The sequence below is a fragment of the Manis pentadactyla genome, chromosome 3 (assembly GCF_030020395.1).
Source record: "Manis pentadactyla isolate mManPen7 chromosome 3, mManPen7.hap1, whole genome shotgun sequence".
Taxonomy (NCBI): Eukaryota; Metazoa; Chordata; class Mammalia; order Pholidota; family Manidae; genus Manis; species Manis pentadactyla.
In genome coordinates, this window is record NC_080021.1 from 37407964 (window position 1) to 37423002 (window position 15039).

Genomic DNA, 15039 nt, shown 5'->3' on the forward strand with positions numbered 1-15039 from the left:
GAATGGATAAAAAAGCAAGACCCATCTATATGTTGCTTACAAGAAACTCACCTCAAACCCAAAGACATGTACAGACTAAAAGTCAAGGGATGGAATAACATATTTCAAGCAAACAACAGTGAGAAGAAAGCAGGGGTTGCAGTACTAATATCAGACAAAATAGACTTCAAAACAAAGTAACAAGAGATAAAGAAGGACACTACATAATGATAAAGGGCTCAGTCAAACAAGAGGATATAACCATTCTAAATATATATGCACCCAACACAGGAGCACCAGCATATGTGAAACAAATACTAACAGAACTAAAGGGGGATATAGACTGCAATGCATTCATTCTAGGAGACTTCAACACACCACTCACCCCAAAGGATAGATCCACTGGGCAGAAAATAAGTAAGGACACGGAAGCACTGAACAACACAGTAGAGCAGATGGACCTAATAGACATCTATAGAACTCTACATCCAAAAGCAACAGGATACACATTCTTCTCAAGTGCACATGGAACATTCTCCAGAATAGACCACATACTAGGCCACAAAAAGAGCCTCAGAAAATTCCAAAATATTGAAATCCTACCAACCAACTTTTCAGACCACAAAGGCATAAAACTAGAAATAAACTGTACAAAGAAAGCAAAGAGGCTCACAAACACATGGAGGCTTAACAACACGCTCCTAAATAATCAATGGATCAATGACCAAATCAAAATGGAGATCCAGCAATATATGGAAACAAATGACAACAGCAACACTAAGCCCCAACTTCTGTGGGACACAGCAAAAGCAGTCTTAAGAGGAAAGTATATAGCAATCCAAGCATATTTAAAAAAGGAAGAGCAATTCCAAATGAATGGTCTAATGTCACAATTATCAAAATTGGAAAAAGAAGAAAAGATGAGGCCTAAGGTCAGCAGAAGGAGGGACATAATAAAGATCAGAGAAGAAATAAATAAAATTGAGAAGAATAAAACAATAGCAAAAATCAATGAAACCAAGAGCTGGTTCTTCGAGAAAATAAACAAAATAGATAAGCCTCTAGCAAGACTTATTAAGAAGAAAAGAGAGTCAACACAAATCAACAGTATCAGAAACGAGAAAGGAAAAATCACGACGGACCCCACGGAAATGCAAAGAATTATTGGAGAATACTATGAAAACCTATATGCTAACAAGCTGGGAAACCTAGGAGAAATGGACAACTTCCTAGAAAAATATAACCTTCCAAGATTGACCCAGGAAGAAACAGAAAATCTAAACAGACCAATTACCAGCAACGAAATTGAAGCGGTAATCAAAAAACTACCAAAGAACAAAACCCCTGGGCCAGATGGATTTACCTTGGAATTTTATCAGACATACAGGGAAGACATAATACCCATTCTCCTTAAAGTTTTCCAAAAAATAGAGGAGGAGGGGATACTCCCAAACTCATTCTATGAAGCTAACATCACCCTAATACCAAAACCAGGCAAAGACCCCACCAAAAAAGAAAACTACAGACCAATATCCCTGATGAACGTAGATGCAAAAATACTCAACAAAATATTAGCAAACCGAATTCAAAAATACATCAAAAGGATCATACACCATGACCAAGTGGGATTCATCCCAGGGATGCAAGGATGGTACAACATTCGAAAGTCCATCAACATCATCCACCACATCAACAAAAAGAAAGACAAAAACCACACGATCATCTCCATAGATGCTGAAAAAGCATTTGACAAAGTTCAACATCCACTCATGACAAAAACTCTCAGCAAAATGGGAATAGAGGGCAAGTACCTCAACATAATAAAGGCCATCTATGATAAACCCACAGCCAACATTACATTGAACAGCGAGAAGCTGAAAGCATTTCCTCTGAGATCGGGAACTAGACAGGGATGCCCACTCTCTCCACTGTTATTTAACATAGTACTGGAGGTCCTAGCCACGGCAATCAGACAAAATAAAGAAATACAAGGAATCCAGATTGGTAAAGAAGAAGTTAAACTGTCACTATTTGCAGATGACATGATACTGTACATAAAAAACCCTAAAGACTCCACCCCAAAACTACTAGAACTGATATCGGAATACAGCAAAGTTGCAGGATACAAAATCAACACACAGAAATCTATGGCTTTCCTATATACTAACAATGAACCAACAGAAAGAGAAATCAGGAAAACAACTCCATTCACAATTGCATCAAAAAAAATAAAATACCTAGGAATAAACCTAACCAAAGAAGTGAAAGACTTATACTCTGAAAACTACAAGTCACTCTTAAGAGAAATTAAAGGGGACACTAACAGATGGAAACTCATCCCATGCTCGTGGCTAGGAAGAATTAATATCATCAAAATGGCCATCCTGCCCAAAGCAATATACAGATTTGATGCAATCCCTATGAAACTACTAGTAACATTCTTCAATGAACTGGAACAAATAATTCAAAAATTCATATGGAAACACCAAAGACCCCGAATAGCCAAAGCAATCCTGAGAAAGAAGAATAAAGTAGGGGGGATCTCACTCCCCAACTTCAAGCTCTACTATAAAGCCATAGTAATCAAGACAATTTGGTACTGGCACAAGAGCAGAGCCACAGACCAATGGAACAGACTAGAGAATCCAGACATTAACCCAGACATATATGGTCAATTAATATTTGATAAAGGAGCCATGGACATACAATGGCGAAATGACAGTCTCTTCAACAGGTGGTGCTGGCAAAACTGGACAGCTACATGTAGGAGAATGAAACTGGACCATTGTCTAACCCCATATACAAAAGTAAACTCAAAATGGATCAAAGACCTGAATGTAAGCCATGAAACCATTAAACTCTTGGAAGAAAACATAGGCAAAAACCTCTTAGACATAAACATGAGTGACCTCTTCTTGAACATATCTCCCCGGGCAAGGAAAACAACAGCGAAAATGAGTAAGTGGGACTATATTAAGCTGAAAAGCTTCTGTACAGCAAAAGACACCATCAATAGAACAAGAAGCGTCCCTACAGTATGGGAGAATATATTTGAAAATGACACATCCGATAAAGGCTTGACGTCCAGAATATATAAGGAGCTCACACGCCTCAACAAACAAAAAACAAATAACCCAATTAAAAAATGGGCAGAGGAACTGAACAGACAGTTCTCCAAAAAAGAAATACAGATGGCCAACAGACACATGAAAATATGCTCCACATTGCTAATTATCAGAGAAATGCAAATTAAAACTACAATGAGGTATCACCTCACACCAGTAAGGATGGCTGCCATCCAAAAGACAAACAACAACAAATGTTGGCGAGGCTGTGGAGAAAGGGGAACCCTCCTACACTGCTGGTGGGAATGTAAGTTAGTTCAACCATTGTGGAAAGCAGTATGGAGGTACATCAAAATGCTCAAAACAGACTTACCATTTGACCCAGGAATTGCACTCCTAGGAATTTACCCTAAGGATGCAGCAATCAAGTTTGAGAAAGACAGGTGCACCCCTATGTTTATCGCAGCACTATTTACAATAGCCAAGAATTGGAAGCAACCTAAATGTCCATCGATAGATGAATGGATAAAGAAGAGGTGGTACATATACACAATGGAATACTACTCAGCCATAAGAAAAGGGAAAATCCAATCATTTGCAGCAACATGGATGGAGCTGAGGGTATTATGCTCAGTGAAACAAGCCAAGCGGAGAAAGAGAAATACCAAATGATTTCACTTATCTGTGGAATATAAGAACAAAGGAAAAACTGAAGGAACAAAACAGCAGCAGAATCACAGAACTCAAGAATGGACTAACAGGTACCAAAGGGAAAGGGACTGGGGAGGATGGGTGGGTAGGGAGGGATAAGGGGGGGAGAAGTAGGGGGGTATTAAGATTAACATGCATGGGGGGGTAGGAGAAAAAGGAGGGCTGTACAACACAGAGAAGGCAAGTAGTGATTCTACAACATTTTGCTATGCTGATGGACAGTGACTGTAAAGGGGTTTATAGGGGAGACCTGGTATAGGGGAGAGCCTAGTAAACATAATATTCGTCATGTAAGTGTAGATTAGTGATACCAAAAACAAAGCAAAAAAAAAAAAAAAAAGGGCAGTTCCTGTGTGGTAACCTCCAACGAGTTCTACACAAGAGTATAAAGGGCATATAAAAGTGTAGGCAAAGGGTCTGTTTGTGTTTATACAGAGGATCAAAGCCTAATTGGGCTACCCCGAAAATGAACTAAGATACGATATGAAAAAGAACTTCCAACATCTGCACTCTCTGGAAGACTCATGCCAGAAGATGATCATCAAAAAACCCCAACAAAGATCCATGCACTGCTACAGCTGTAGATGCACTCATCCCACCAGTTCCTGGACTTGCCATGGGAATGAGGAAGGAGATATCTAAGCTGGCCTGTGCATACAGTAAAACAACAAATTTGACTGGATCTATACTGTTGGAACTCAACCAAGAATTTGGAGAAGTGCAAATTGTAGCGCTCCAAAGTCTTAAAACTATACAACTACAGACTATTTACTGTTAAAAGAACATATGGCATGTGAACAGTCCCCAGGAATGGGTTGTTTTAATTTGTCTGATTTCTCTCAGACTGTTCAAGTTCAGTTGGACAGTATCCACCATATCATAGATAAGTTTTCACAAATGCCTAAGGTGCCTAACTGGTTTTCTTGGTTTCACTGGAGATGGCTGGTAATTACAGATATGCTTTGGTTATGTAACTATACTCCTATTATGTTAATGTGTGTGCGCAATTTAAGTAGTAGCTTAAAACCTATATATGCTGAAGTTACTCTACAAGAAGATATGTCAAAGAAATAATCTTCCATGTTTTCTGCCGCCTGCTACTTCTATAGCTTTTCTTCTTCCTTCCTAATTACAACCCTTAAATAGAATTCGTGCCTCATATCAAATTTACCGAGTATCATAATTCTTCCAAGTGGTAAAGATACCTCAAGACAAATGCTGGGCATAGAAGCCATAGGGCATAAATATGCAAAGAAGTAAAAAGCTAACCTTTTCAAACAATAAGGCTTCCCTCTCACTTACCAACTTCACATTTCCCTGTATGGCCCCGGAAGATGACTGGTTAGCCAGAGACGGGTAAGATTCCTCAAGGGAGGAACAACCTAAGACAGGCACAGTCGCAGGGGGGCCATCAGGTGAGAAATTGGGGATCAACAGAGGTGAGGCTTAGAACCTCACCCCCCCTGTTCTGAGAGAAATCTTCTGCATACGTGGATGTTTTATTGCCCATGTCTAACTTGGATTAACACATAGTCTACAGGCACACACCTGATCATCTACATTTGCTCTCTTACAACACAAAACTATGTTTTCTACCTTTATCTTGTATCTACCTACCACTTCAGCATTTTATTAAAAATAATAATAATAAAGAGAGAAATGTGGTATCCACATATAAATCAAGTATAAAAACCAAATGAGTATTCATATTTGAACTGTTTAGAGTTCATAATACATGAGCAAAACCAAAAGTTTCTGTGATGACTGCCCTTGTACTGTTCACTATGTAACTTATTCATTATGTAAGAATTTGTTCTACATGTAAGAACTTGTTTGTTATGCTTCAGAAGATTGGAGACTGACGAAAATTAGGCTTTGGGTGGATTAATGATTGTGCATTGAGAATTGACTCCCCTATACAGAATTTTATTGTTGTTAACAACCATTTGATCAATAAATATGAGAGATGCCCTCACAAAAAAAAAAAAAAAAAAAAAAGGACAGACTTCCAATGGTAAAATAAATAAGTAACCGGGATGTAATGTATAGCATAAGGAATATAGTCAAGATATTGTAACAGCTTGGTAGGGTGATAGCTGGAACCTAGAATTATGTATATAAATGTTCTACCACTGTGTTGTACACTTGAAACTAATGTAATGTAATACTGTGCGTCAACTACCCCTCAATAAAAAATAATTATTTAAAAAAAAAAAATGAAATACCATTCAAGTTCAAAAGAAATACAGAAATGAGAACCAGACCTTTTTAAAAGTTTAAATAAAATCATTAAGCTTTCTACCCAAAAAAAAAAAAAAGAAAACTTTTTCTATAAAGGGCTGCAGAGTTAGTATTGTACACTTTATGGGCCATAAGGTCTCTGTAGTATTTACTCAATTCTACCACTGTAGTACAAAGGAAGCCACAAACAATATATAAGCAAAAGGGTATGGCTGTATCCTAATAGAACTATTTACAAAACAGGCAGTGGGCACATGGAGCATTGTTTGCCAACTTTTGCTCTAGACCTTGTAGGCCCACCCAGAAGTGTGTAAACTATGTTCTGGGAGCAGGAAGGGTGTCCTCTGACTGACTTCTCAGCAGCACCACAAGGCTAAGTTCACTTCACACTACAGCACCCAGTGTTCCAATACATCACACAAACAATTTTTATACCCTGCCATCGTGTCTTAACTTTTCTTCCCTCTTTTATCAGCTTCGGTCTGAGAGTGTTAAACTTGCATATCAGTATTTTCTCTTATACCATCTAACATTATAATCTCCTGATAACTTCTGAAATCACTTATACATGCAGCAATTTCCTTTTCTCTGCAGGAAAAGGCATCACTACTGAGTCTTCTGGACAATGAGTTGATCTATTGGTACGTATTCAGAAAAAGCTCAGGGAAAGGTCTGGAGTCTTCAAGGCAGCCTCCCTTCCTGAGTTTGGACCTGAACAAACAGTAAGTAGTAGTTAATCTCCAACACTTCCCTTAGACCTGGAAGGAATTAGAATCACAACTCAGACTTCTGAACAAAGAAAAATATATCTGTAACTAATTACCATGCAGTAAAATATATCATGCATATTATCATGAAGCATTGGTGCCTCTGTCACTTACAAATAATTAGAGAAAACATGCTCAATGCTCCATCTTCTGACCTCTGAGAGTTAAGAACAATGAACATTTTCCTAAAGGTACTATGATACAATCTGTGGAACATAGGTATTGAACACATGAATAAAACTAAGTTTCACAAAACAGTATTTTCTTCAATTCCACCTCCATTATCACATGCACAGACCCTCTTCTAACGGTGCTTAACACTGGTATCTAGGACTAAACTATGGGAGAACACAGAGAGATTCTGACCAAAGCTATCAGAACTCAGATACAATCTGGAAAATTGACCAAATGTTAGAACACCATTAAAATTCAGAAAATTCATGTATCACACGTTCAAAAGTTTCCTAAACAGAGATGAAATTATTAAGTAATAAGGAAACAATGAGCAGGACATTTTTCAGAAAAGAACATTACCTCAATTGGGTTAAATTTAACACTACTTATACTGTCAAATCCCCAGGTCATTGAACAGATAGGAGTGGTTCTTTGTTCATCCCAAATGTCTACTTGCTGTCCACATGTGACAAAAACAGCTTCTTTCCAGTGATGATCAATTCCTGTATATACTGTCTTTAAAAGCAAAGAAGTTATTATTATAGGGAGATCTTTTCATTAATACTTCAAATCTACAGAACAATATTTTAAATATATTTTATACTCTTTTTTAAAGAAATCTTTGTTCATAAAGATATTTCTTTGAAGCCCTTGTTCAAAAGATAAAACAGTACCATACAGAGTGATGTAACTTATCATATATTCTAGGAATAAAGAAAAATGTTAACATGGGATATATTTAATTAAGTTTGAATACCTATCACTGAACTAATTTCTAAATCATCATTGGTACTGAAGGATCTTAGAACCAATTAATGAAATACAAAGGTAATTTCTAAAAAGCTCAGTTTCACATTTAACACATGAAGTACTGATTCCCAGGACAGAAACAACTGGATTAAAATTTAGGAGGAATAAAATTGACAAGGTGGACATCAATTATTATTTAAAGCACTAAAATCTCATGAACTTATTATTCACTTAAAATATGTAACTGATCTATTTGAAATTCGATTAAAGTCTGTCTTTGTACTGTATAATAAAAAAATGTTTGCAAAGCAGATTAAAGGGAAATATTTAGCCAAAAACTGTCAGCCTTTAAGAACTCTTAGCATCTGCAGGCTTCTAATTATATTCTATTCATAAAGTGAAATCCTAGAAACTTTTCCCACAATAAGAATTAATGCTCTTACGATTAGCATGTATAGTGTGTGGGGGGGCGTGGGGAGGGCTGTGCAACACAGAGAAGACAAGTAGTGATTTTACAGCATCTTACTATGTTGATGGACAGTGACTGTGAACGGGGATGTGGGGGGGACTTGGTGAAGGGGGGAGCCTAGTAAACATAATGTCCTTCATGTAATTGTAGATTAATGATACCAAAATAAAATTTAAAAAAAAAGAATTAATGCTCATCTTGCTGCACTGATGGACAGTGACTGCACTGGGGTATGGCTGGGGACTTGATAATATGGGTAAATGTAGTAACCACATTGTTTTTTATGTGAAACCTTCATAAGAGTGTATATCAATCATACCTTAATAAAAAATTAAAAAAAAAAAAAAAGAATTAATGCCCATTACCAGAGGTAGTATTAAGACTAAATATATTTAAAGTCTTAGGGATGCCTAGAGAAAACATTTACAATAATGAAACCAATTTTGTTTTAGGAATTACTAATTTTTTGCCCCCTGCAAATTATTTCCATCTCATACTTATAACCCATCTCCATGTCCCTTTAAGACATTTAGAACTTCTTGAAACCTGAAAAGCAAAACCTAAATATATACTAACCATAATACTGAAATGACAAAGTGATTTTTAAAATGCATATTTTAAAGATTATATCTAATTTTAGTTCACTTAATACCAAAATGTAAATGATGTGAATTATACTTAAGATATAACTAAACCACATCATCTGACTTGCAGAATAATGTAAGACATGTAAATGAGATTTATATAAAAAGCATATTATTACATCTCTTCAATCCTAAAGGTTCTTTCAGTTACTTTGTCTAAGATCTATGATGATGTAACTCAGACAGAAGCTCAAGCATTATTTTCTCTGACCTTTTACCTTACAGATTTCCTCCCATGGCCTTGCAATAGGAAATGTTTTACTGCATCATCTGGCTAAAAACCAAAATTGAAACCTACTACAATGAACATCAAAAATATTCATATTCTTTAGCTGCAAAGGGATTTAACTGCATTAAATATTGCTTAATACGGGTCAATTATTGCAATCCAAAGTTTCTAATTTCTTATTTACATTCTTTTTTTCTAGAGATTAAAATTATGAAATAATTTTAAGTAAAAGGGAGGAATTTTAATAGGTGAAGTATGGGTCAGGTTATTTTTGTACCTTTCCTAATATTGTATGCAATGGTTCTTCCTCTTCTCCATAGCCTGGTCCATCCATTTTCCACTGCTTCACAGTTTTGTCATCACCAACCTATAAATATTTATGACAATGATGATAATGAACAACAGTTATGAACTGTAAATTTGCCAACACATACATTAAATTATAAACATCCCCAGTTTGAAGAATAACACATACCATATCCTTCCAGCATTGTATTTACTGATGCATTTATATCCCATCTTGTATAGTAAAGATTCATGGCAAATACATAAAGTACATAAAGTACAGTGTGAAAAATTCCCAATCATAATATAAATTAGTCACAGGACAGTAGTGCAGCATGAATATAGCCAATGATTCTGTAACATCTTCCTATGCTGAGAGATAGTCTAACTATATAGTGAGGGTGAGATTTTGATATGTATAACGGCTCAACACTGTGTTGTGTATCTGAAACCACTCTAGGATTATACATCAACTATACTTCAATTTAAAAAAAAGTATAACAGTGTGAGTAGAGCAAAGTAGAACAAAAGCAGGACAAATAAGGTAAAATATATGGCAAAAAATGCATATTGTAAAAAGGATGCCAATTCAAATTAAGGAGGGAAATATCAATTATAATATATGGGTATTGTGCTATCAGGTTAGTCATTTAAAAAGTTTGAACCAATATGATGCCTGACATAAAAACAAAATTCTAGAGAGTTTTAAATGTAAAAAATGAAATAAAAACAAAAAATGCTTTAAAGAATATATTTTTATAGTCTTGGCATAGGTAACACCCTTCTTTGCATGACACAAAACTCCAGAAACTATTAAGTCGATGGTTTTCAAACTATGAACACAGACATCTAAAAGACTGAAGAGAATTTTTCAGTGGTCCAGGAGTTCAAAATTATTTTTATCAAGTTAATAAAGACATCGTCTGCCTTTTCACTGAGCTGCTTTTTCAATGAGTTTCACCGATGGTGAGAAAGCACTGGTGGATAGAACTATTGGCACTTTAACCCAATGCAAGGCAAGGCAAGGCAACAAACTATGGTAATTTAGACTTGGGTATGTGGCAGTTATTATCAAGACATTAGGTGAGATAAGCTGCAAAACATAACACGTAATATATCCTGGTCAGGGGTTAAAAACAATCACACATGTGGCAAACAACTGTATATATAGCAAACCATGAGTTTTGACTGAAAGTAGAATTACAGGGTATATTTGTTAGATTTCTATGTTATATATAATCTACATCCACTTTTTAAATAAAAATTTAACGAAGGTATGTATTTATCTATGGGAAGAGTGTGAATTTAGCTCTATTCTTGCAGCAAATTCATAAAAGGAAAATTTTTCCTGCAAAACAATTCACAGTCCCCATGATACTAGAATATAAAAATGATTAAGAGAGAAGTTCTTGGCATTAGAGTCAGACAGGATGCTAAGAGAATCCTTAACAACATGCTTGTAATAGACAAAAAGTACTTAATAGGGCTGTACCTTATTCACAACTCTGAACCTAAGCTACTGGCATCATACCAAAATTCAATTCTGGAAACTTAATTCTTCCGGGAGCCAGTAAGATGTTACCTAGTACTTGGCTGAACTAGCTCGACCCAGTGGAATTTTTAACATTTGTGAAGCCAGGATAAAATGTCACTGGGAATGCCCTCCCTGAAGACTGTTTTTTCCAATCAAGTTTCTGGTAAGTACTATCTGCAAGTTCAAGACTTAAACTTCCTTGTAAATGAGTAAACTGTTCTATACAGTCTATTGAGTACAAGCCTTAGGAGACCATCAATTCTTAATCCTGAGAAAGGATAACAACATGTGTAGAAATGAGGACCTATACAAGAATATGCACTTGGCTAGAATATCTTATTTAAGCAAGCCAAAGAAGAACCTCAGTACGACAAACTGAGACACAGTAGATACTATGAAATTTAGGTAAGTAAGTATATCTTTTACAACACTGTAAACATTTTTTGAAACATTAAGTGCTAAAATGCCAGCAAGTACTTTTCATATATGTCTTATCTGTAACCAACCAAACATACTTTAAAATACCTGAAGGGAGAAATGAAGGGTGAATACGAAACATCTTCAACCTTTATTCATTTTAAGCATAAAAAACCCCCCTAACCAGTAAATCCTATGGCTGGGATATTAAACTAATCAATATACCCAGAGGAACAAGCAACTGAAGAAGTTTATTGCAATCTGCTCCAATTTCCCATCAATTTCTTCCACAACATATAGTACACAGGGTCACAATGCTTGCCTGCACCCTTCTAGTGAAAAGCAACTGCATGCTATGGAAAGCAGCCTAGTTTGATTTGGGGTAGCAAATAAGTTTTTCCTTATACCAAACCCAATCTTTCAGCATTAATACCTATTCCTAATGTTCCTGTATGTACCAATAAGTAAGTCCAAAGCCTCTCATTTGGCAATCTTTCAAATATTTAAAAGTAGCTGTCAGGTTTCCCAGAAGTCATCTCTTTCCTTTACTATTACCTTACAATCTGGCTTTTGCACCCAGCATGCTACTCAACCTGTTCTTTAAAAGAAAAAACACCACTAAATAAAAAAATTGGGAAGATTTACAAATTTGATCAGTGTTATATATACACAAAATGTATATACAGGTTAAAACATCTGAAAAGACACACCTAAGTGCTAACAATGTTAGAACTAAAAGAGCGGAATAACGTAAATTTTCTATTTTTTTTTACAGGTCTACAATCCTAAAATATTTTTCTCAGTCTTCATTCTTATCATCTTTTGTAGCAGTTCACACAACCAACTATCACCTCCTCCTGGGACATTAAGCTAGTTTACAGACTCTTCTAGCTTTCCAGCTACTCCAAGAGTTTTCCCACTTCCTAGAGGTGGGCATTTCCCAAGGCAATTTCCCCAACATTTCTGTATTTCTATTCTCCCCCTCACTATCCCCAAGGATTCCATACCATGACTTTAATAATTATCTCTGTATTGACATCACGTTTATCTCTGACTTCCCTTATGAGTTCCAGACCTGCATCTGTAAAGGTCTTACAGACATCATCACTTAAGTAGCCCAATAGCAGTCCAGTTCACCACACCATATCCTCCCCATTCCCACTCTCTGACATTTCTGACATCTCCATTTCTGTAACAGGAACCACCACTTTCCTAGGTACCCCTCAGTTGCCATGCCTCTCTCCAAAATCTTTCTAAACAACCATGCTCTAGTGTTTTCAACTCCCCAGTGTTGACTCTTATCACTGCCTACTCAGATTAGAACAGCCTCCAAACAGGATCACTTACTGCTGTCAAAAGCTCATCTAAGATTTTCATTCCCCTGTTAAAAAAACTTTCAATGAATTTGAACAGGTATCAGTACACCAATGTTCACAGCAGATTATTCACAAGAGCCAAAAGGTGGGAATAACCCAAATGTCCACTGATGGATGAATAGATAAACAAAATGTGGTATATGCATACAATGGAATATTATTCATCCTTAGGAAGGAAAAGAAATACTGACACATGCTAAAATGGATGAATCCTGAGGACATTATGCTAGGTTAAATAAGTCAGACACAAAAAGGCAAATATTGTATGATTCCACTTATATGAGGTACCTGGAATAGTCAAATACATAGGAACAGGAAGAAGGACAGCGGTTACCAAGGGCTGGGGACAGGGAAGAATGAGGAGTTATTGTTTAATGGGCACACAGTTTCAGTTTGGGAAGATAAAAATGTTCTGGAGATGGACAGTGGTAATGGCAACACAATGATGTAAACGTACTTAATGACACAGAAATGTACACTTAAAAATGGTTAAAATGGCAGATTTTATGTTACCATACTTAACACACATAGACAAATCCTTCAATGATGCTTATCTTTCTGACAAAATACAAATTACTCATTCCTCTTAAAATCTTCCTGAGTAAACCAAATTACCTTCCAGCCTCATTTTGCATTAATCCCACTTTTCAGTGTTCTAAAGACTATTTATTCAATAATACATTAAGTGGGGAAGGCCAGATTACATACAGGTTTTAGTAAGTTATTTTCCATTGCCAAACTCCAAAGGGGCCTTGGAACAAATAAATGAACTCAGAAAATATTCATTTAGACCAGTCTGACATGCTGAAAAGACTTAATGACTTAACTGCATTTACTTACCGTAAAAAAAGAAGTCCCACAAAAGCGAGTACATATTCCTCGTACAAAACCTTCATGTGCTTGTATTGTACGGATACATTTTCGTTTAGTCAAGTTCCAAATTCTAACCTATTGTAAAGCATACCAGGAAATCTCAGTGAACTATAAATATAAAATGTTTCAGGTACAGGAATACTACATTCCAAGGAAAAATAAATTCAACACTGAAAAAGATATGATTCACTCTACCAAGACAGCTAAAAACAAAATCCTGTAAATTAAAATAATGCAATGTATATGGATAAGTATATCAACAAGCAGAAAATTCTATCTGTTAAATATAAATACTCTTCTGACTCTAGTTTGAAGTGTTTCAAAGCTTTCTTTCCTTGCCAGAATGGGAAATAATTAAGTGTTGAATATTTAATAACATCCTCTGTGGAAAAAAACTCACACTTAAGTATCTTTATTGTAAGCATGCTTTATTATTTACTGTCAAATTGAGCCTTAAGCTACATTTTTAATTTCTAAAGTTCAGCTAAGAAGCTACTGAAGTTAATAATTCAAACAGCATTTAGTCTTGAGAATTAAAATAGGATGTAGAAAAATGAAATCAAACCAATTAAAACCTACAGTAATTCAAAACTAAAGGAAGAACATTTGTAACATTGCTAGTGTTTGTTTAAAAGTATCAACATTTAGAGTGACACTTGCCTCTCCATCACATGCCCCAGAGAGGACAGTAGCCAGGCTCTTTGGATGCTTTGCCAAGCAATTGACTCCATCTCGGTGACCATCCAGGGAAGCAAGGAATGGTTTTGCAAATACCCGTTCCAGTTTGGTAGCATTTAAAGCTCTCATGTATTCTCGTGGGACCTCAAAAGGATGTAAGGTCGGATCATAGTTTCTTGGAACTGAAATAAGAATGATTTCTCTTAATAAAATGATTCATATTTAATATTTCCTGTGGTCCTCCTAAGCTAATCATTCGTTATTCATAAGCCTTTGTTAGGGATACTGCTCTGTGCCTAGCACTATGAGAATACAAAAGTAGGCCAACTTTTATCCAGAAACCTTTCCAATATTACCAGAAAATCATGGAATACACACATCTTGCAAAATAATTAGGCCATATGTATACACACAAGCTTTTCCTTTTACATGTCCTACTACAGTCTTCAACTGAGTTGTAAGCTTTCATGGGCAGACTTCCACTATATTCTTTATTTGTTAAATTCTATTACTACACCTCACTTTTATAGATGGGGAAACTGAGGCACAGAGAGGTAACTTGCCTATAAAATGATAGAGCCTGGATTCAAACCAAGGCAGTCTAGTTCCAGCATCCATGTTCTTAATTATTATGTTATGCTGCCAAACATGTTGTCTCAGGTAATAATTATGGATAGGAAAGAATTCTAAGCCTCTACATCTGAAACCCCTCAATGTCTACAAATAAATGCATATTCTTAGCCCACAGCTTCACCATGCTCTCTCTTCTTCTGACTCCCTGTTACTGGTATATAGTCAACATTCAATGAAGCTCAAACGTTGGTCATTCTTATGTATCCAATCTTCC

The 15039-nt window shown here is 36.0% G+C and overlaps 1 protein-coding gene across 1 annotated transcript in view; it reads right to left on the reverse strand.

Annotated features, from left to right (window-relative positions):
• The window catches only part of DCAF13 (DDB1 and CUL4 associated factor 13), a 35376-nt gene that overhangs the window by 16714 nt on the left and 3623 nt on the right, over positions 1 to 15039 (reverse strand). Inside the window, exons 2-5 of the mRNA XM_036876275.2 lie at positions 14175 to 14374; positions 13482 to 13589; positions 9307 to 9396; positions 7298 to 7453 (exon numbers count right to left, since the gene is read on the reverse strand). Of these exons, the coding sequence (XP_036732170.1) occupies positions 7298 to 7453; positions 9307 to 9396; positions 13482 to 13589; positions 14175 to 14374 (554 nt within the window). The remainder of the gene's footprint in view (positions 1 to 7297; positions 7454 to 9306; positions 9397 to 13481; positions 13590 to 14174; positions 14375 to 15039) is intronic.